The following is a 23,956-nucleotide window of genomic DNA, read 5'->3' as shown; positions in this document are numbered from 1 at the left end:
GCATGACTTAAAATACAGTGACACAACTCATTAATCAGCCTATGTGCTCAGTAATCAGAACTGGACTTCTAGGTAGTTAGCACTGTATTAAATATCCATGAAGGATTGCTCACAAATGAATTCTTCTCATCCACCGTTCTGTCGTACACACATTACCTAGAAAATCAATCTGTCAATCTCAGATCCTTATTTAGTCCCCAGTGCTATCTGAGCATCTCAATTTTTAATGTATTCACTCTCACAACATCCCTCTGAGATAGAGGAATGCTATTATTCCATTTTTAGAAATGAGGAATACAGGCACTGAAGAATGCAAATGCCAGGTCCACAGTAAAGCAGTGAACTGACAACGCGTGCCTCAGAAGTGGGGGCTGCAGTGTAATTGCTGGATACTTCTGCTCTTCCCTTCTCTGTTCCAATCTCTCCTGTGAAAGGGGAGACAGATTGGGAACAGATGTTGCTGTTTGTTCACAGACTGTAACTGTGATCATTTTGATCATTTAGTGTGTTGCTGTGTCTTACAGGGGCCATTGGACTTCATAGCATGAAGGAAGTTCTTGGTCCGGAGCATGTTTTAAATCGCAGCTAAAATCCACTCTTCGCTCTTAAATTGCTAATGATGCAGAATCCATCTGCAAATTCCTTTGTATGCTTAACATGCTGTAGCTTTGTTAGTGCAAGAGAAGAGTGCATTTCAGAAATGAGGATCTTCTCCAGAAAATTGTATTGCTCTATTAGTATTAAAATAGAGTAGGTTGCTAAGTTTAGCGTGTCATCTGCTTTCAACTGTCATGGTAAGAAGCAGAGAAACAATCTTTCCGTCTGGCACTAGCTGTACATTTTTGGACTTCAGAGATCAGTTAACAACAGAACACGTTCATCCACCTTGAAAAGCAACTACATGCTCCAGCCTTAATTATAGCCTCTAATGAGTTCCAGCCAGGCTGGAGTATCACAAATGTTACCAGTTTAGGTGGACGTATTGACAGATACACATAGATGAGTTCATGTTTCCTGTTCATCATGCCACTCATTCCCGTTAGTTCTGTGATTCCAACTCTGAAGTATAGATTCTTCCATCATTTGCATACTAAATTTTGCAGATCATATTCCCGAAGCAGATTTCCCTTTACACGAGGAAGATAAGTTAGATGATGTTGAATTTTTGCCGTGATGTTATTAACACTTGAAAACATGCACGGTAAAAATTCTGATAGACCTTTAATATAAGGACCTCTTCGGGGCTCTGTTATACTTTTGTCAATGCCAAGCATTGCTTGTGCAGTAAAGAGTCTCCGCTTTTGAATTTCTAACAATCTTTAGCCAGCTTAAAATTACTACTTACCTTTAGTGGTCTTCAGGACATTAAGTTAATCTCATGTTAAAAATGTAGCATTAATGGATGTTTACATGTTAATACTAATAAGGGTATTAGTTTATTAAACAGTGCATCTGTGAGGTATATGATAGATTTGACCTGAAAGGTTAAATACTTTCAAAAGGCTTTCAAGTGATCAAAAGCATTGAATTGATTGATACTGTGCTCTACTTAAATGCTTCATGAAAAAGTTTATAAAAGAGCCACGCATTTATCCAGCAATGTTCTGTGTAAGGATTCTGTAGGTTTTTTGGTAACCAGTCTCAAAGTTTTCTGTTGTTTCAGTGCTGTTTTATGTTTTTTAAAAAAACAAAACCAAAACAAAACAAAAAACTAAAACAAGATTTAATTAAAATCTTACATCAAAATTTCACAATTTTCTACACTGTTTAGAAAAATGCTGCTTCTGACATTTTTGTTAAACAGTTCTTAGTTGTCTTTGGGTAAGCTTTCTTTCTTTCCTGTTTTGATTCCCAGCAAATTGCTAAGTCACATGATTAATTCACATCAGCTTCAACTGAGTGAAGCTGTAATTATGTTTTGTTATATATGACAATTGTGACCGGTATTCACAGTTGGACCTGGTTCCCTATTGTGTGATGTAACAAACATGGAATAAAGGACAGCCCCATTCCTAAATTGCCTGCAATATAATTAAGACCTGACATAAAAAGCAGTTGCAACAAACATTAAGTTGAGAGGAAGAGATGAAAATCATCACAACAAAGTTCATGCATGTGTCATATAAATAAGATCATTCTCAACTACACAGTAAGACCTACTTAGGTGTTTTATGAACTAGCAATTTAAAGCCAAACAAATCACAGCACTCAAAACTTACCTTCTGTGTGAATAAAAGCAGAAAAGTTAAATTCAAGAAAGGTTTTGTACAGTGCTGTCCCTGCATGTGTTTGGAATTGCTTGTCTTTTTTAATTAAAGCAACACTTAATAAAATGTACAGAATACAACTAACTTCAGTTGTAGGTAAATCTGTACTTCTCGGCCGGAACATTTCATTTATACCCTAATTGTTCAGGCCTGTTCAGGAAGAGCTGTTTCCATGAATAACTATTAATCTGTATGAGAAAGTATAACTGCAGTTTCCAAAGAGCACTCCAGTACATGAGTACAAAGGACTGATACCAGTTTTTAGGAAAAAACAAAAAGACTCATCAGATCATTTAGGGTTGGGTTTTGCTAAGCAGCAGTAGGAGCTGAGTGATGAAGCCTCAATTACTTTCTTTATCCAGTTGGCCACTTAACTCTTCTGAAAAAAGCATCTTTCTGCAACTGTTGTACCAATACAGCTTTTTTCCTCAGACTATTACCTAGTATTTTCTCCATTATAATTTTAAAGGGTCATAGTTTTCATGAGGAAACATTTACTCTGTAAGGTGGGAACCTATTTTTGATTATGATACAAATTTCTGCTCTATTCCTCCAATTTAATTATTAAATAACATCCTCTAGTTAGTAACATCTGTACTTAAACAGAATTCTTCCAGCTACGTTTCCAGCACCTTTCAAATATTCCTAGCTATAGACTGTACTTCTGTAGGTGTGAAACCAGTGCCTGTATGGCCACGGTGCAATGATCCCCCTTTTTCACATGAAAAAGCTCTTTTTCATAGCTTCTATATGGCTTGTAGGTCAGCTGGCCTCACACTGTGACAGCTTTGCAGATGTCCCCAGCACTAAATTACTGCCTCAGACACACAGGTGTGCAATTTTTCTTTTGTAGAAGGGGCTTCTTTTAAGACTGATGACTTTGGCGAAGCAGCATGAGGAAAATTTATACCACGTGTCATCTGCTATGATATGGTACATAGGCAGAGATTAAAATTAGGCTTACTTTATCTGTCTGTAATCTTTACAAGCATATTACTAGTAAGAACTAAAAATATGATCCAGACAGAATTTACTCAGAGTCACTTCTTTAAATGCCAGATTTTACTCATGAATGTGTGCTTTTCTCTGATAAAAGACACCCATTCTTTTCTAAATATCCCAATATTATTTTCCAGATAAACAGACCAGTACTACCAATGTTTCATTACTGTTCACAGTTGGTGCTCTGTAATTCTATGTAATTTTAATTAAAGAAGAATTCTGAGTCGGTCTCCCCCTGTGTTACCACCGAGCATACAATTAACTGTGTACAGTTTCTGCTGGGAGCAGTCACATGGTGGTTTCAGATTAATAATTTATGATTACTTCCATACTTATATCAGAAAAAAATAAACGCGTAGACTATGAGCATACCATGTACTGAAAACAGTATATGAATTTCAAAAGACTTTTTCCTTGGTGTAGCGTTTAAACCTCAGGAGCTCATAAGTCTATCCTATGGACAATGGAGATAAATAATCTCCTTAGCACTACATTCTGAAAATTGCATGTTGGAAAGCCCTTACTGTATGCTTGAGTGAGGAAAGCAATACAAGCAATTTCATGTACAACCTTTCATCATCCTTTTGGTCTTGAATAAATGATTGTTCTAGTACTTCCAATATTGAAGATCCAATTTCAGATCTTGACTGTTCTGGCATTTTCTTCAGATTAGAATCAATATCAAAATAATAATAGCAACTGGCTTTCTATAAACAGACACATCTGTGCCGATCTCTTTCAGCAAATTCAAAAAGCAGGGCTTTTAGTTTAACTGCCCTCACCTAGTCTTCTTTACAGTGCTTCAAAAACAATTCAAACAATTCTAGAGAGATCTTACTTGATAGCTTCCTAACTATGATTCATACAAATCAAAAGCGTAAAAAAATACATCTGAGGTTTCTTCAAAAGCTGAAGTGAGCAATCAGGGAAGTCGCTTCAATACTCTCATAATGACAAAAATGTCTTTGAACAGGAATATGCAGTGCAGTTCCTCATTTGGAAGTTTTCATGTGCTTTCTTGCTATTGTTTTCCTTGATTTTTAGCATCTGTTAGAATGGAATATTAGGATTACTTTAGGCAATGGAAAAGACTCAGATGCCTGGTAAATTAGTTCAAAATACAATTTAATCCCGGCATGTGAAAAGTTTAAATTTGCACTTTTGTTAATTTCTTTCCAGTCAAAGAAAAACAAACTTTTAAAAACATGTATTATCTCACTATTCACCAATTAACTAACTTTTGCTTTGAGTTGATGCTTAAGGGCTTTCCTTGCAAACAGCAGTATTTATCCACACGTTCACTAAACTTCAGATGTTCAAAATTTTGTCCTGAGTCAATGCATCAAAATGAAAGTCCCGTAATTTCAGGGAGAAGTAGGGATACCCAAATCAGTGTTTGCATTAAAAAGAAACCCCAAATGATATGTCAATGTCTAATTTTATTGTCTGAGAGAATGGCAGAGCTTCTAAGTTTGAAAATTGTTCCTTGAGTTCTAAAAGTGTCACTTTTAAGAACCTTACTATTGGTTTGAAAGCAGGCAGCTGTTTTTCAGGTATAACCTACAGTCCTTTTCACAATCCAGTAAAGTAAGAAGTATGCTTACTTCTTAAACATCAGGCTACCAAGGTTATATGTAATATATGTTGGAGGTCCAACTGCTAAAGAGCTTCCAAGTCATTTTTGAAAATTTGGACTTCAGAACTATCAAAAGACATCTGTTTATGTATTTTTTAAGAAATTATTGATCTGTCATACTGGAAGCCATCAGCAACTTGTGTATGAGGAGAAACCTTATTTATCTTAATATGATGAATTGCCTTTAGCTAAGCAAGTAGAAAGATGGACTGAGATTTTCCGAAGCATTCAGGCTATGCTTAAATGAGCTCAAACTGATGTTAGCAGACATTTCACATCAAATTCAGGAGGAAGAGAATCAGACTGCTGTCCCGTTGCATTTGAGCAAATGTTACCATTTTCAATTCCTTTCTGCTTTTCTGAGACCAATAACAGTTTCAAAATTATGAACTCTAGTCATAAGTAAACAAGTCACAAAGAAATGCTCCTATCTGCCCATTTCCTTTTGTAAAAGATGTTGCTTGAGAAACACTTCAAGAAAAATAACCTCACTAAATATGTATATGTATATGTATTGCATGCATCTTTTTTTTTTTTTTTTTTTTTGGTACTTTCTTGAGATAAAATTTGTCTTAATATTTTTTTCCAGACATTCGGGACAGTGGGGGACCTAAGCCTGTGATGGTGTATATTCATGGAGGGTCCTACATGGAAGGCACTGGAAATTTATATGATGGCAGTGTTCTAGCAAGTTATGGGAATGTGATAGTCATCACAGTCAACTATCGCCTTGGGGTACTTGGTAAGAAGCTTTCAGCTTTCCATTAATCCCTGGTATCTGTAATCTGTAATGCAATTCATGCTATAGGTGAGAACGTACTTTTTTATTATTACTATTATTATTATTGTTACTGTTTTTTTGGGGTTTACAAATTTGTCAAAAAAAGATTTTTATTCTGGGGATGAGATAAAATGGCATTGCAAGTGTTATCTGAAAGAACCTCTGTCATGCTTTGCATTTAATGGTGTGAAACAGGTGTTTCTATTGCTAAGCTGTTCAGATGGAAGTGTTTTTTTGTTGTTTTTCTTTTTTGCTTTTTTTTTTCTTTTCTGTGAATAGCAGCAATGCTTTACTTCATAGACAGGTTAAATATATATATATTTATTTGCTTTCTCAGACAAGTTGGAAAGTGAATAGTCACCTTTGATTGTTTCAAACTTGGTGAATAGGATATGCTTATGCTGTTGGTAGGCAAGTGGTATGCTTCTGGTAGCTTGCATTTCTTTCTTAAAAAAAAAAAAAAAAAAAAAAAAAAACACCACTTTGCTATTTATTCACTTTAGTCATATATACAATTCACATTTGACAGTTCTTGTGACAATTGCATGATTGTTTCTTTTGTTCTGCATACTCTACTGACAAACTTCTTGCTAAGGCTCCTGAAAGCAGGAATTCAATTCTGGGATATTATGGAAGTCAGTATAGTAATTTCATAATACTTGCACGTGTATATGAGTGTTCCCTGTAATATCTGACGTGGCTTGATAAGATAGGTGCCATTCAGAGCAGCAAGTTGTTTCTGGGTCAATATTGCAGGCAACAGCAATGTCTGCTACTCTGATTTTCTTTTGTATGATCATTTTATTTCATTGGTGCTCTGTTTCTTCATGTTCTAAACTCATTTAGCATGATACCTGAATTTATTTGTTCTGGCTTGCTCATCTGGATGACTTATCTCCAGTGGCTTCATATGTATTAAAATTTTGTGCATGAAGATACTTAACAAAGTGTCTTGATGGAATCTTTGATGGGAATAGAAGATTTTAACCTAGATTTTGAAAAACAGTCTATTGTCTATTGTAGTTGTGTTTTACGTGTGTTTTTTTATTTTCCAGAAAGATCATAAATGTTATTTGGCTTCCAGTTAGTATCCTTAGTATTCAGTTGGAGGTTTCATTTGTGATGTTCTTCTTTAAGCAAGGAAATCCTCATATTTTGTATGTTTTTCTCCCTTCTCCTGTCTGCCTATTTACTTCAAGCCCTTAGGCATATATTAGTGCTGCAGTTAATAATCTGTAATCTGTGTCTGTAATCAATATTTTATTTTTATACCAGTCCTCCTGTCCTTGAAGTTTTGAACATTTATCCGTGTTATGTACTAGTAGGGTATTTTGTCCAGTAATACAGTAGCTATTATCTGAAAGCATTGTTTATTTTTATGAATTATATATTCAAATTCCTAAATTCACTTGTAGTTGCAGCGTTTGAAAGTGCTAGTTGCTTGAAAGATGAGAATTAATTCTCATTTGTTGATGGTAATGGCTTTTCCTTTTGTAATTTTAACACTGATCCCTGAGGTAACCAACTGCTAACATCTTATTGAGCTTAGGAGGATTTCATTTACGTTCGTGCTTTTGTGGTTCTTTGGGCTTTGTGGTCTTTACAGAGCCTCAAGGGGCAGAGACCTAATTTTCTTTTAAGTGGGACCTATTACATTAAAACCGCTAAAACTCACAGCAGAATCCAATGATTGGTATGAATACTTGAAATTACCTTCAACTCAGCTAAAATAACCCTGTGTCAAGCTTGTAGGGTTTTCTTAGTATAATAAATGTACCTTTTAACTGAAAGCAGAAGTCAGTCATGTATTTTGTACCTGGTACGATGCTTACCTGCCATGTATTAAATAAATAATGATGGCATCTCTAAATAGGCAGTGTAGAAACAGACTAGTAATCAAAAAAGAAAATCTGCACACTTTGCATTTTCTTCTGGCTTTCTTTATGTTTCCTGGTGGTTAGATAACTGTGTAAGTTAGCCTCAAAGTTGGACTTTTGTGTAATCATACTAGATATCAACTTTTATTTTTGTTGTTGAAACTCTTGTTCATCAGCATAGAGAAATTCTTGTTCGTCACTATATGGCAGATCATTACCATTTGCAGTCACATTAAATAAGATGGGGTTTTACAAACACTCAGCTGACAAATTCTCAGTTTCTCTTACCTGACTCACATCCCATAAGGTGAGAGATTGAGCTTCACTGTCTTGCATGAGAACTAATGTCAATTAATTGCTGTTTAAAATGCTTGGCTGTACAGGACTTTACTTCCTTTGTCCACATGTGAAGATGTAGGGACATATAGATGTAGTCTATATTCTCATTTTCATGTGACCTTTGTTGGTCTGGTTTTCTTTTATCAGTCTTTACGGATGTATGTTTAAATGTAGGTGATCTGTGTGAGTGAGCACTAGAAGTTCTGCCATTGTTTTTCCAGGATTCACACAGTGACATTTCTTAACAAGGAAGCCAGTTAAATAAATGTTTAGGGCTGCAACAGAAATATTTTCTTCCAGACAGATAGTGATGGGAAGGGAGGATATGCATTAGTATGCATATGTATTAGATTCCTTTTGGTACTCTTCAGTACCATTGTAGACAGCTTTAGGTGCAATTCAGAATATTTTAATATTCTTCTGATCCGAAACAATCCTTGTCCTATAGACTACTCTCCTTTAGGACCTACATTTTATGGAGATGCAAGATTGCTCCTTACTAGAATTTTAGAACACTTGAAAGTGAAATCTCATTGGTAAAGAGAAAATAATGATAAAAATTGAAGTACGAAGCAAGTGCAGTTAAAAAACAAACAAAAGTCCTGTGAGTTCTCTGGCTCAATATTGTCTTTATCTGAAGGAAGTCTGAGAATGAAAGTCTGTTAAAATTTTTCCTTAGATATTGATAAGATGGAAAAGAGAATTGTTTGCCCTGGAAACTCTGGGACTACTCAGAAAGAAGCCATTGGAAACAGGCTTTTTATATCTTCATTAGAATCTCTTTAAATGCAAGTCTTGTGCAAGCAATCTTGTCTAGTGAGAAATACTGTATGAGTGGTCTAATATCCTTGAAGGACAGCATAGAAGTAAGTGCAGAAATATTTTTATCACTTGTTTTTAGGAAAGGACGGATGTAAAAACCAGTTTCAATTTTGAACTCAACTAATTTAAGACTTGAAATGTTTATTTAAAATATCTCCAACTGGTAAAAAGCAATTTTTATTATTTAAATTTCATAAAATAAATGTAAAAGGATTATAAATGAAATATATTTAACATCCAGAACAGATTGTGATAGACAGATTTAATAGTACCAATGCTGTTTTCTATGTTCTTTCTTCTGAAAGGTATTTTTAGAAAAGGAGAACGTTTTGGGTCAGTATTGGCTGCTTCTCCTTTAGCTTAAGTTTCCAAGAAGGAAGAGAAGGGAGGGAACAGATTTATGCAGACTGCATATTCTTTTATTAATTTTATTAATTTATATTTCTAGCTCTTTATTATCTTTTAACCACAGGAATTTAATAGAACTGAAAGAAAAACACTTTTAATGCAGCTCACAATTAAATTGAATAGGGGGATGGAAGAATGATTCAGAGGAATCTCTAGGTTAAGCAGTGCTTTAAATTTCCCAATTTTTTCCTCTTTATGTGGCAGTAAACTGTCATTCTAAGGATGTGGGTTGGAAGATGTTTATAAAGTAAGAAAAAAGAAAAAATATACGTATTTTATATTTTCCATTTGGCATTCTGAATAACATTTGCATTGGGAAAGCAAACAGTCTGTAACTGTAAGACTATAAATTATGCCAAAATGAATGTACACCCATAAATGAGATTGTCTTGGTCAACGTCCTTTAGTTATAAGCAGTTTTCTCTTTTGAGGAGAGGGAAGACACTGTTAATTCAAGACTAACTGCATTATTGTCACCTGTTAGTTGGTAGATATTTTTGGTAGATAATATCTACCTATCTATCAGTTCATAGATAATTGAGTAGACAATTGAGTAGAAAACAGTTATCCTAGTTTGTTTGTTTGTTTTTCTGATTGGATGATATTGTCTAGTTCTCTTCTGATTTTCTTTCCTCCTTCCAAGTAGAACAGAAAATTAAAAAAATAAAAAAAATAAAAAAAATATTTTTTTCAGTGCTTTCAAAGTAGGTGTGATTTCTTCAGTGTTACTCTGTTAAACTGATTGATCCTCATTTTGGTAATCATTTACCTTGCATTGTTACCATCAGATAGTTGTTTTTTTTTTCCTCCCATCTTGCCTCTTTAATTTTCCATTATGGTAATGCTACTGAAAATATTAAAAAGAAGATATTTTTCTAATATATTTTCACTTTGTTCAATAGATGTTCAAAACCATCCAGTAATTTTAGACTTAACCCTTTCAAAAATTGCTTTATGAAGATTAGAAAAGCTTTAGTCAACTTCTTAAAGATACTGTGATGAATTAGTGTCCTGTGTCACTTAAGCAATTTTGCACATATAACCCATCATGCCCTGTTCTGCAACCTGGAGGGTTGTCTTGGCTTCTGAAAATAAACCTCTTAACTTTAATAGAAGTAAACTTCATCCACCTACGTCATAGTGACTATTCAGTTTAAGTAGCAATGGAATAAGGTTTATGTTAGTTAGACATCAGAGGAGATAAAAAATAAAAAATAATAATAAAAAAAAAAGCAGTAGGATTCTTTTTGCTACATTGCTTAGACTGTGGAGTTTTCTTTTATAGTTCACAATTTAATATCCAGTAAAACTGGGAAAATGTTTGATCATTAACATCAGTGACAAGCACATCCATTATCTTTTTATGAAACGTTAAAGGTGTTGTCAGGAGATGGCACTTTATTCTGGCTTTGCTGTACTACCAAAGGATCTCTGATGAGCTTTTTTCTATTCTCGCTTTCCTAATATGTTTGAGTAAAAATGATAGATGAATAAAAAATTATATATTATTGCCTAATTAAAAGTACATTACTTTTAAAGTAAAGATGAGAAATTAATACCAAAACACATCAAAACGTGAAGTTAAAAATAATTCATTTAAGTTTTCTGAATTGGAAGAACATATAAAGAATGTAATTCATAAATACTTTTGGAGATCCTCTAATGGAGACAAGTTTCCAATAGAGTTGTAGTTATTAAGTGTTTATAAATGATTTTTTATCATTTTGGGGTTACACAGCAGAGAATTTGCCCAGAAGGCCTTATCTGATCCCACCTTATCCTTGGCCATTACTGTTTCACGGGATGAAACACTCCAAATGAATTTGATGCTGGATAAATAGAAGAGGCTAAGAAAGAAAGCACTTTGCAGTTGTCTATTCCCTCTTGTGATGTACTTCGCATGGTTTGATTTACACATACTTGAAATTCTAATAATATATTAGACAATTCTTATTTAATATAGTAGGTAATCTCTGGTCAGCCCAGATTGCAGGACACCCAGGCATAGCTCATCTAGATTTACAGTGTCCTAATTTCATAGGTCCGTTAATAGAATTAGCATTTGGATCTCAAACCAGCTCTAATTAATGACATTTTACTGGCTTTTTTGTGAGCTAGTACCAGCCAAAGGGAGTCGTGTATGCAGTGAAGCAGAGAAAGGAAGATTGCCACACTTGAAGCTGTACCATCAAAATGACAAAATGGACTTGCAGTAAACAATAGGTTATTGACTAGATATGTTTAAAGGGTCAACTGCAGTGCACAGCAGGCAAGATATTTATGAAATGGGAACCCTGAATATATAGTGCACTTTTAAAATGAACCATTTCTTTTCTATTTGTGCTTTTTCTAGCACAACAAATTGACATTATCCATCTGCTTAGATAGATGGCTATATATGTGTTTCTTTATTTTTCAGGCCACAAAGACATCATTTTGTTTGCCACTGAATAGGTTTCCATCTTGGTACAGGCACACTTTAAGTAACAGTTTTATTCTAATGTTTGTCACTAGACTTCTTTTTGGTAAACAGAAAAATAGCAAATAGCAAATTTAAAAACTATTCATTTTGGCATAAGAGCAGTTTATGCCATTTCTGTAAAGAGAAATTAATTTTTGGTAAGATAAGTTCCCTTGATCAATATTTAATCATATAATAAAAATATTCCAGTTTTTCCAAATAGCAGACTAATCTTTGAGCTCATAATAAACTTCAACTTGATAATATTTGCAAAATAAGAAGGAGAAAGCGTTCACTGAAGACAAATTATAGACATCTTACTGCCTCAGAAAATATCAAAATCTTTGACCCAATTATCCTACGTGAAGGTATTTGTAATTCTTACCATCTAGATATGTATTTCTACCTTCACATTCCTTCAAGTAACACCTGACTAAATTAGTTTAATGCTATCATTGATCCATGTGCAAAACCTCCATTCTACAATATTACAGATGTTTCATGTCTACAAAATAACCTGTATTATATACTATACAACATCCCAAGCCTTTGTGTGTTGTCGTGTGACAGCAGACCTGTCAGGATGCCAGACTTGGCCCTGTCCTTACAAGCAAACATAATTTAGCCTTCCCTGCTTTTGCCAGGATGCCAGACGTCCCAGGAAAGGATCTGTCTTTTTGCAAGCCAAGAGTTGGGGATGAATTAGGACTTTGTTGCAATCTGATCTCACTGCAGAGTATTCCAACACTGAAATAATCCTTTGAGTTTCCAATATTCTGATTTTCAACCAAGGTAGGAAGATAGTAAGAAATATGCCACAGCTCAACGTCTAGGCTAGATCTGTACCCAAACTCAGTGGACCAGGTGCTCTTCATTCCTAAGTTTTACACTGTGCCTTCCCTGACCTCCAATTCATGCCCAAATGAAGCAAATGAAGATTCATTTGAAACTTTTTATAGAAGTAGCAGGACATGAAGATAGCATGCTTCTGAAGTCCCAGCTCATTTTGTTTTATTACATATATTTAAATGGTGTCAAGTTTTCTGAAGTTAAAATGAAGCAATTCTGTATACTGTTCAACCTTGGTAGCAATAGATAACTTGGCAGGAATCTCATTTGCAAATGTTGAAATGTTACTCTCATTTTTCACACATTTCAAATGCTTAATATTGCTCAATTTTTATGTTTTGTGTGTGTGCAATGTAGTTTACACATAGTGGTAGTAACTCAAATACTGATGGTCTTTGATGTAATGCCTTATGATAATTTTGAATCAATTGAACAAGATCTGTATTTTAAGGTTGTAACAGAACTTTTTAACAGCTAAAAAGAGTAATGCGAGCACTAGATTTAAGGACCCCAAACTCTCTTGGCAGCAGTATAGGTCCTAAATTCTTTCTTCAATTTAATGGGTGATCTGTGTGCAAATGACCACCTTAGCTAACACAGAAGAAATGTACGCTAAAATATAGCACTTTGCATTACTTTCCAACTGGAATATATATAAGACTGCATTGCTTGATATACTGATTTCTCACATTCCATGATACACTGAAAAAAAAAAATATTATTTTATTGAAAATTAAATTTGATTACATGCACTGCACAACAAACTTCTAGGTGAAGGTCTTCAAAAGGCCATTTTAAATGGTGGATATTGGTTAAAACCCCTTATTAAGCGAATATGAAAACAGCCTTCAACAAAACACAAATAAGAGATACTAACATCTTTATCAAAGTGTTTTGAGTCTCTCTTGTGTTGTAAGTGTTGCAAGCTAAACATCTTTGAAAAAAGTAAGGTGACATATCTCAACTGTTGGAAATTTCTTCATGTATCATTGCTCAAAATGACAATCAGGGCAGAAATTATTTTTTTTTTCATTATTTTGCAGTAATATTTCACTCTTTATGTGCCAAAATTTTAATGAAATAGAATAAAAAAATGGTGAGTAGTCTTTCTCTTAGGGGTTCACTACATGTTCAAGAAATCTACTGATTTTAAAATGATTTTTGCTGTATATTTGTCTGCCGGTGAATGTTGATTTCATGAAATCTCCCATATTCCTTATAATTTACTCATCTTTTCAACACTTTTCACCAGGATTCTGGCTGAGCAATTTTCCATTGCCAGGAGTATGCTCTAAAATATTTTTAGATTGCTTTGTTTTTAATTAGGTGATAATGAAGTGTTCAGTACAGAAGTACAAAACAAAAGTATAGAAATGGTATAATGCCAAAGAAATTCAAAAAGAGAAGGCAAATGTGTCCCTAACCTGTTTTCCTTATTTAAGTTTTAATGTCATGTGACTTCAAGCATTTATTGGCATCATCTTACTGATTTGAACAAGAAGCATATGGGTAAATTATTTTTTTCCCCAGAAAGTTTGTTTCCATCTCTACTTGTCAGTACAATGCATTGCACATTAGTTGATTTGCTTTTGTGACTGTAATTTCCCTTTCAACTTCAGCAAAGTACTGTAGCTCAACTGAAAATGGTTTTGCATTTCATCTGCAAGGCTTTATTAAAGCACTGAGACACAATAGGGTGTGCTTTACAGAGCCATTAATGTGTGCCCCATGTGTGTTGTGAGGCATGAGGCCAAAGGCCATGTGCTTTCAGCTATCCATGAACCATATTAATGACCCTGTAAAATACACTCTTGAGTGTCCTAATGCTATTATAATTACTCACTTTATTATTACATGCCTCTTTGAAAAAAATTCTCTAAATATTTTCCTTTCCCTTTTATATAGTCCTTAACTAGGAGGGCTAATTTATGAGAGACTAAAAGGGAAATGTTCACAATAAAAAGAGTATTAACATTCTTTTCACCATTTCTTTCCAGTAATTTAAAATGTTGTCATTTAACACTTCCTAGGCTTGCACATCCTGTGTGTTCAAAGCTTACAAACCATTTTGTTACCAAGTTTTTCCTGTTGTAGTTAACAGTCGTATGTATGTGCATTGATAGGGTTTTGTTTCTCATTAGCTTTCTTAAATTTATATTAAAAAGAGAACTTAAAATGGAAAAGATCTTATTATTTCATACATTTTATTTTTAAAGGAGAAAGAAGGAAAAAGAATTCACTTGCCTTGACCCTGCTAGTGTAGGTCTTTTCTAATATGGGATTTCTCCAGTTGGAAAGGTGCTTTTTAAATGTTAGGGTTAGATAATAAGTTTCTGTCTTCATTTTCCAGCAATCACAAAATTCAACCTCTGAAGTTTCTTTTGTAATTACTGTGGGCAAACAAATTTACCAACAGGAGTATATTCAACAGGTGTAGTGGAACCAAAAATTTTGAAGAGTTTTAAATATAATAAATACTTTTAATCTTTTTTCTTCAGACATACAAAATATGAAAAAAATAATATTGCATGGATGTAGTGTCAAAGATGTGGCAGAGGGTCAGAAATAATTTGGATTATCTTGCAGACATGGAAAAGAAACCTTCCTGCAGACAGTGCTGTTTTGTGACCCATTGCAGGTTACCACAGAGCAAGACCTCATGCAAGCAGCTGTCATAAAAAGATCTTCAGCTTTGCTAGAACCTTATCTATTCTCACTATGACCAGCCACAAATAGAAAATACTGTGTGCTGGACCAAAGAAGCTATGCTGTGCCTGTAGGAGAGCCACTTGCTGCAGTGCCCGTGAAGGAGATGGCAGTTCTGCTGCTGCTGCCTCAAGTGACAAGGAAAAGTGGCACAATGTCTTTGGTTTTCTCTCTTATTCCTGTTGTTGTAAGCACCTTCGTAGCCTACCCCCATACAGCTCATCACATTGTTCCAGCATAGCTCTGGAAATTTTTCAATATTGTACTAGCATTATGTGGATCTTTCTCTGCTTTTGTGTTGGAAAAATGGGCCTGAGCAGGTGTATTTCCCATTAATGATTGAATGCTGGTTGTTGGATGACATAAATAGATAAACAAAGTTCCTTTCCCTGGCTATACAGAGCAGAGCTTTTGTCATGAGGTATGCACTTTTCATTTACACAAGCGCTTAGTCAGTCTTCTGGTGCTAAAACTTTTGAGTCCTTTAAAACCTTTTATCATCGCATTCTCTGTGGTGCTTCAGTGTATCCTCCCTGGAGATCTGCACAACTTGGGGAAAGATAATCAATCTCACTCTGAAAGAAACAAAATTACTTCTGACGATCAATGTCCGCTAATACTTACTTGTTCAAGTCATCCTGCAAAGTTGCAGCACCCAGCAGAAACATATTCAGAACGTGGCTCTTAACCTCCCACTGCAAAGCATGCACTATATGCAGGGAGCCAAAAGAAATGAAAACAAGCATGTGAAAGGGTTTGCTTTTCACTGGCTTCAATTTAAGCTTGTATAGAATAAGGAAGATTTTTCCAAAAACAGTCATCTTCACAGGAAATCATCCTCAAGTGGGATGGGGGAGAGAAACAGAGAGATAACAGTGTGAGAACTCCTGGGTTGAGACTAAGTTCACTAGGAAAAGCAAAAGCTGCGCGCACAAGCAAAGTGAAACCAGGAATCCATTCATGGCTTCCTATCGGCAGGCAGCTGTTCAGCCACTTCCAGGAGAGTGGGGATAGTCACCCAGAACAGTTTATTGAGAAGACAAAGAAACTGTGGATAAACCCCACAGTTATCCTAGTATTATCCAGAAATTAAATATTGAGGGATGAAGAATAAAATGGTCACAGGTTGGATCAAGTAAAGTCTTATGCTGTCATTTTTTCAATTGGAATTTTTTTTCTGGTAAGGAGCTCCTGATTCTGAGTTCTAAACGATACCTGCAAGTTATGTGAGTGGAAGACTGATTTTTCTCTCCCTTCTTCACCTGCTTTTTCTTTTAAGAAGGAATCCAACGTAAACTTAACCTACACTCATGAAATGTAGGCTTGTTTTAGTTTGATGCCAATTATTTAGGTTCAGCCTAACAACCAATGACCTATTTGGCTTTGTTTTTTTCCTTTGTTTTCATCATGCTAAGATGTTTCCTCTGTGTTCTCACTCATCTCACTGTGTCTTTTCCACACCATTTTGCCATTCCTGAGCACCTATTTTTTCACATCTCTTGACACATATTGAAAAATCACATGTTGATGAAGACCAATTTCTTAACTAAAACCTGCCTACGCCATGGGTGAACACATCGCTTAGGGTACATTAGCAAAATTCCGAAACCTTACTTCTTGGAAGCTGATCATACACTAAAAGCAGCAAAAGGAAAAAAAATGAAATTGCCAATTACAGCTAATAGCTTTCTACAATTGACATGTATAAAGCAGATTGAAGGTGCTTTTAATAGCAGCTTCTCAGTAAATGCAAGTAGTGAAATGCTTTAAAATGAAGCAGTTGCAAAAAGCAGGTTAAATGTCCTGTGCTTAACAATTTGCAGCATACAGAAGGCTGTGTTAGAGACATCTTTGGGGATTTCTCTCTAAGAATACAACTGATAAATGGTCTTGTTTTCCTTTCCCTTGAGAGTGTTTACATACATCTGATACCTTTTGATGCATTTCTTTAAAAAAATCCTTCTAAAACAATGTTAGTTTAAAATAATATGAAAAAGTGAAAGCAATGCTACTGATAAAACTCATTATTTCATTATGATTTGCATTAATATCGACTCTTTAACATAAATATCACACAGGTAAATGAAAATAAAGTTCCATTTTTTCTTCTGAAAGCAGAAAATTTATTCTATGTATTAAATCAGTCAGTTTTCAGAAGGATTATAACTGATTTTAGTGATGAAAGAATTTAAAAAAAAAATAGGAAAGAACTTGTTAATACTAAAATAAGTGCAAAAACAAAGCTCACTCACCAAAACAGCGCTTTCTGAACATTGTTTTATATTTGTATTTTTCAGTGCAGTGTAAAGCACATGAAGTGCAGATGAAAGGTTAAGAGAGTAATAAACAAAGGCTTGAATGTGATTTTGATGGGTAAGCTGCTCTTTGATCTTCAGGCTATAAAACACTGCTACCTGGGTCAGCGCTAACACTCAGCACAACAAACAATCAGTTGTTTGGTGCAGAATAAAATTCGCAATTCCTTTTTTTTTATGCTATGAAAGGAAACATTCTTATGTCATACTAAAGGAAAAAAAGGGAGAATGTAGGTGTTTTATCATTTTGTGTGGTTTAAAGCAACATTAAATGTGTGTTTATTAAATATTTTCTTCAAAGTGCTCTGATCATTAACACGCAATGCTGTAGAAGGGGATTTTTATCAAGTACTGAGTAACGATGATCGTGAAAGCACTATAATAGTATATGAGATTACTCAAAACCAGGAACGAAATTGCAGGTTACATGATAACTAAAAAAGATCAGTGCTTCTTTTAATTCCATTAGATAAAATTACATTTCCTACTGTACCCCACTGTTCTCATTTGTTATAATTTTCATGTTTCCCTACACGAGAAAGAAGTAGAAAATCATTTCTTTCTTTAGAAATATGTCTACTTCTTTTTAAGATTCTTAGTTTTGCTTATACTTTCCAAATACAATTATAACTGGGCTCTCAGGTCTGAAGCTGTGCCATTTGCACATTGCTCCTTGCTGAGGGCAACAGTGATCCAGTTCTCTCAGGTGTCCAGCTTATTCTCACTTTCTGGATGTGGCTAACCTCAGCATCCTTCTTTAATAACACTTGAGTAAAAGCTTTTAAAGATTTCCTAATCCTAAATTTTTCTCTCACAACAGTGCAACTCCAAAGAGATGTCAGTGATTCTACCATGGCTTTACATCAGTCTGAAGCAAGAGGGCAATTTGGGACGGAAGGGAGGCTGTCTCAAAAGAATGATAAATGGAAAGAGTAGAGTAGAAAGTCTAGACCCTTTAAAAAATGAGTTCGATGTTTCTTTCTGTATACCTCGTCTTTGTTGTTAAAATTGTTTTTGTGATTTTAAAATGGCTCGTTATTTCTGTTGTTCCTGATTAGCTATGACTGTGGAGAGTTCTACTGATAGCAGTTAGATTGCTTACATGTATAAAATTAACATATAATAGATGTTTATAGAATCTGAGCCTTGGAGAATACAGTGAAGAAAATAGCAAAATTTTGCTCTGATGGAAATGGCAAAATTTTTCCCTTTTGAATCTTTTTCAGTGTAGAAGAAGTGTGATTTCAATCTGGCCATAATTCTTTTATATATCTATTATAAAATAAATATTACTTATTCTAAGGTCACATAGAAAAAATAATTTCTTGTTCTTTATTATTCTAATAAAACCTTTTAGTATTTTACAGGACCAGAACAGTAAAAATTATTTAAAAACAAAAATTGTACATTGAAAACATTTTTTTTTTTTCAATTAAAGCTACACTCACACTAACTTTTTTTCCATACAAGATAGTTGCAAGATTATCACATACTACAACATTAGTTCTATCACAAAAGCAAAAGTCTGACCATATCTTTTAATAGTGGCCTTGATTCTGGCAAATTTCAGGTAATAAAAAAATCATTAATTTTAAATGTGTTGGATCAAGCCCTGTATTTGTAATGTGATGTAATTGTCCACTGCATTTATGACATCTGGCAATATAATTCTTGGAAAATACTAACCCAGTCACAAGGAAAGCACTAGATAGTAATTATTGGTGCAGGATTAGCTATGAGACAATGCTCAGTCAAGTGCAAAAAAACTACTCAGAAGATTTCTTCAGCAAAAATTAGGAAATTAATTCAGAATGTATATTTATTTATATGTTATATTGCTCCTATCATGATGATATCCACTTGAAGTTGATATAAGCTGTTGCTACTTACAGTAGACTTCCATTTTGATCTATCAGAGCATGAAGGATATACATATTTATTCTATAATTTTTTCTCTAGTGATTGCTGCTGCTGAAAATTTGGCTAGCAGGAAAGAACTGACACACCGTAAGTTTGAGCTGGTACGATGTATCACAACGTGGTGATGAGCTGTTTGGGTTTGATGTATGGAAAAACAAAAACAACAACATATTTTGTTGCACTTTACAATAGTTTCTGAGCAGACTAGACAATACTAGAAATGCTCAGGTTGTTAAACCTATCTCTAGATTACTCTAATGCCCCTGCATATTATTTATCCATCTGTCAGTTGTACCTGACCAATTTATTAATGACTGTCTCATTTGTCTCATTGAGGGGGGGGGGGAAGAGGGGCTTTTAACCTGAGATTTCCTATACTATAGCTATGTACTGTCAAATTATTTGGTTTCTGGAATGCAACAAGCAGATTAGTAAGATATATCTCATTCTACATTTTCATTGTGATCGCATTTGTTTTGTTTCTCAGCCAGTGAACGCTGGCCTCGCTGCTTGCCTGTACACAGCTGAGTGGAAACCATGAGGGGAAAGATTATTACTTGCTTCTTGTTCTACACCAAATAGCAGGTAGCAATGGCATTTCCTTTCCCTTGATCCTGCAGCTTATACTAGGCACTTTACACTAGTGAGTGCATAATACTTAAAGCTATTGCAGTACGGTGCACCCTCAGAGACTCTATTCCAGGATTTCACGTCAAGGAGCTTGAGTGCTGTGTTGAATTGTGTGACCCATAGGGAAGTTAATAAAGGACCTGTGTAGATCTGAAAGCTAGAGTATGCTGTATCCTTACATTTGGAGTAGTAATAGAAGAGAAACAAGAAATTTGGCATTATTATCCGTCTATTTTACAGAAAGTTGTGTTTAATCTCTTGTCCTTCCCATAAAAAGCTTAATTCCAAGTGAAATGAAATCCAATATCATAGCTAGTCTATAGCTAGTCTTGTATTTTTCCCCCCAAATAATGCCTCTAGGTCTTTAAAAAGAAAATAATGATGATTGAAGAAAAAATGACTACATTGGTAACTGTTATTTAAGCAATTTAATTGGTCAGCCACTGTGCTGTATATTTTTATGGGACATACATTGTTTGCTACTTTTTTATGGTATATGATTTGCATTAATAGAAAAAGGAAAAACCAAATATGTAATCGAAATAGTTTTTCCAGACAGGCCTGTTGCTGCATAGCTCTCAATATTATTTTCAGAAACTGCCTATGCCAATATTTCTATTTTTGCTGTAGAGAATAATTAAATTGTAATGCCTAAGGCTATCTGAAATTGTATCTGTAAAGAAAGTCGCTGAAGTAAAATGTGTCATCGCATGAGGGATGGCACAGAGAAAATAGAACAGTAATATCTGAATTATTCTTCTAATTAGCTTAGATTCATTGTTGTTTCCAGTAGTTGAGTTATATGGTTTCTAGAGCTTAGTAGGGAGAAAGACAGAGGGAGATGCATGTAACTGGCATGTGTACAGATGATACCAAATGGCATACATGATTTTCTATCAGTGTTTTGAGTTTAAAAATATAGTGTTTCTTTCAATACCTCCTTTTCTTTCTCTCATCTCAAAGATATTTTAGCTCTCCTTTTTGATCACTTGTGTATCTAAAAGAAAGGTTCTCCCACCCCCATCATCATTAGCTCAGTAAATCTAGGTGTCATCTGCCTAACAGCGTAATGAGCAGTAATAGCTCATAATGACCATAATAAGCACTAACAGCTGAACATGTCAAATATACTGGAAAAAAGAATAGTTCCCTATGGGACTCCAGCCTCCTCAAAGTGGAGTTACAAAGTGCTACTGTTACAAAGTGAACTACTGAACTGCAGTGCAACCACAGCTTGTTCCAAAAAAATCTTTTATAGAGGAAGCCAATGTATAAGTGACATTTCTTGACACTATATTCATTATAAAGTAAGATTTCTCAGAGGAATTTGAAACAAAACAGATATTTGAGTTTCCAATCAAACATGAAGGGCAAGTTCTTCTTATAAGGGCACAAGCACAATACAAACCTAACCCTGGCCACGGGCAACATACTGATTTGGTGTCTGATAAAGGTGGAACAGAATTTTATGAGAACTTTTAGGGCATTTAAGGAAGGATAGGACCTTAACATTACTGTTTTACCCTATATCTACAGCAAAAGCAGGTCCTAGGAATAAATAACTGCAGTTCAGTCAGATAGGCTATATGCTATTCATCCTACAGTGCTTGCAGCTCCATATTTCCCAAATTAATTTGATTGATCTATCTTACACAAAAGCTTGTTGATTTTGCAGTGCTTGTATTTCAGACCTTTGGGAATATTCAGACATTTTGTAATATTTTTGGCTTTGTTTTACTGATCTGTCACAGTGAAAGACTTTCTAGATTTACCTGGAAATTTATACCGTTACAGATATCATCATGCTTCCCTTGATACTGGATGACACTCCATGCAAGAAATAATACTGTTTAGTAATTAAATGGTCTTTTACACTTCTATAAAATCTCAGCTATATTTTGATCCTTTCTGTTTTATTTTTTCTTTGAGTTTTACTGATTGCAGTACTTTCTGGCTTACTCAACATAAATCTTCCAACTAAAATGTTTTAACCCTACCATTGCAGCAGAATTTGAGGTGAATTCAGGCCTGGTTTGTATGCCACTGGCTAAGGCAATCCTTTGTAAATATCAATTCAGCCTTTTCTTTAGTATTTCAGAGATGCTGTGATTTCTCTCAGTTCTTGGAAAATTTTAAAAGCCATGGCTTCCAAAGAGGAAGACATAATTGTACTTATCTGTTTACAGAGTGATTGGCTATTTATTTTGTCCTAGTGTATGAGACTTTTAAACTACAGTGTAATGCCTGGTTTTCAATCCCACAATGAACACAGCAAAATCATAAGAAAAATTATGTTATCAAGTGTTTCCTCAAGCAGATTCTGGGCATCAAAGATGTTATTGAAGTAATGCCATTGTCTAAAATTGATACGGTTTTCTTCCACTCAAACCAGCAGCTGAAGTATTCATCAAGTTTTTAAGTACATGAATATTCTTCTCAGTAAGTGGTCCAGTTTGTTTCACCTCCAGTAATTACATTCATGTGGATATGTTTGCTACATCAAGGCCTGAGAGGTTAAGAGTGTCAACATCTATCAGACAAACAAGGACATCTAAGGGAATATAAAAAATCTTGCTTCACTAATTAGTAAAAACAGAAAGCCCGAATGTCTTAGTCTTCTAAAGAGCCATGTCACTGAGGCCTGATGGTGAGTATGGAGTCAAGGTTTTGACTGTGCCACCTGTTCACTGTACAGAGCAACAGACTGCAGAGATGTTGGCAAACATCTATGAAACCTTTTCAGGTGGATACTTTTTCAAGGTATATTGGTCTGCAATGTTTCTGTGGTGGGAAAAATTGTTGCTGGTTCCATAAAAAAACAACTTTGGGATGGTATATAAAAGAAGAAATCAGAAACTTCTCTAAATAGTAAGATTTTTTTTTACCATAGAGCAATCACTGTATATACAATGTTATTCTTACCACTATTGAGATCAGTCATAGAAAGTCTTCTAAGAAAGACAGCATGACTCCTCTGTGCCTACTGCCAAAAAAAAAAAAAAAAAAAAGTGTCTGTACTTGCCTGTATGTGTTTATGTGAATATACACAGGCACACATATAGGCTACAACAATTATTGTATATATTGTACCACTACAAATATGTGGTAATGCTTGGCATGTGCTTGAGGTATCACATGAGTTTATGGAACACATTTAAGCTTAATGATTTCCCTATAAAATGCATATGACACATCCCAGGTGAGATACAAGAAAATAGACTTTTCAAAAGCTCACCCCTGGGTCAATGAGAAGCAGAGATGACAGTTCCTCCTACTAACTTAGTCATCTGAAAATGCTGTCACAAACAGGCTGATCAATATTTGCCTAGTTCAGATATCTCACATGCTGATTTTGCAAATCCCTCGGTCTATGAAAACACAAAACAAAATATTCAGAAAATGGGGGATCTTTAAGAAAAAGAGTAGAAGTCCTTCAGTCAAGGATGCCTTTTAGAGTAGTGCTATAATAAAACTTACTGTTTTTTAAAGAGCTATGAGTCTCTACAGAATATAGATAAGAAACCAGTACTTAAGTGACAGTACCGATAATTAGGGAAGCCAAATGTTTAGTATGACATGTATCTTGCTTCTACCTTTTTCTTTCTCTCCCTCTTTTTCTTGTTCTCTCTCTCTCTCTCTCTTTTTTTTTTTTTTTTTTTTTTTTTGACTTCACAGATAACCATCTGCTTTATAGCAATTTTTCTTGATTCTGACAAGGATCGGATTTCTTTTATTACTGTCCTATTTCTGTAACTTATGTGGAGTAGGAATGCATAAATCTGAAATGTTTTTTAAGGGATTAGTAAAATTGTACAAAGTGGGTTCCTACCTGAAATTAAGTCCTATTTTTTATCCATAAATAATTACTTGAAATCTATAGAAATTTTACTCAAAAAACTCTATCCCACAGAAGGTGGGACCACCTTCTCCAAAGTCTCTGAAA

The 23,956-nt window shown here is 34.6% G+C and overlaps 1 protein-coding gene across 8 annotated transcripts in view; it reads left to right on the top strand.

Annotated features, from left to right (window-relative positions):
- The window catches only part of NLGN1 (neuroligin 1), a 291,751-nt gene that overhangs the window by 95,207 nt on the left and 172,588 nt on the right, over positions 1 to 23,956 (top strand). For all 8 annotated transcript variants that reach the window (XM_082766904.1, XM_082766903.1, XM_082766900.1 and 5 more), the window contains one exon: positions 5,495 to 5,647. In XM_082766904.1, coding sequence (XP_082623030.1) covers positions 5,495 to 5,647 — 153 coding nt within the window. The remainder of the gene's footprint in view (positions 1 to 5,494; positions 5,648 to 23,956) is intronic.

The sequence above is a fragment of the Aythya marila genome, assembly GCF_965140915.1.
Source record: "Aythya marila genome assembly, chromosome: 9".
In the NCBI taxonomy this organism is placed as follows: domain Eukaryota; kingdom Metazoa; phylum Chordata; class Aves; order Anseriformes; family Anatidae; genus Aythya; species Aythya marila.
The sequence above is the reverse complement of the archived record's forward strand: the minus strand, read 5'-3'. Positions and strand labels throughout refer to the sequence as shown.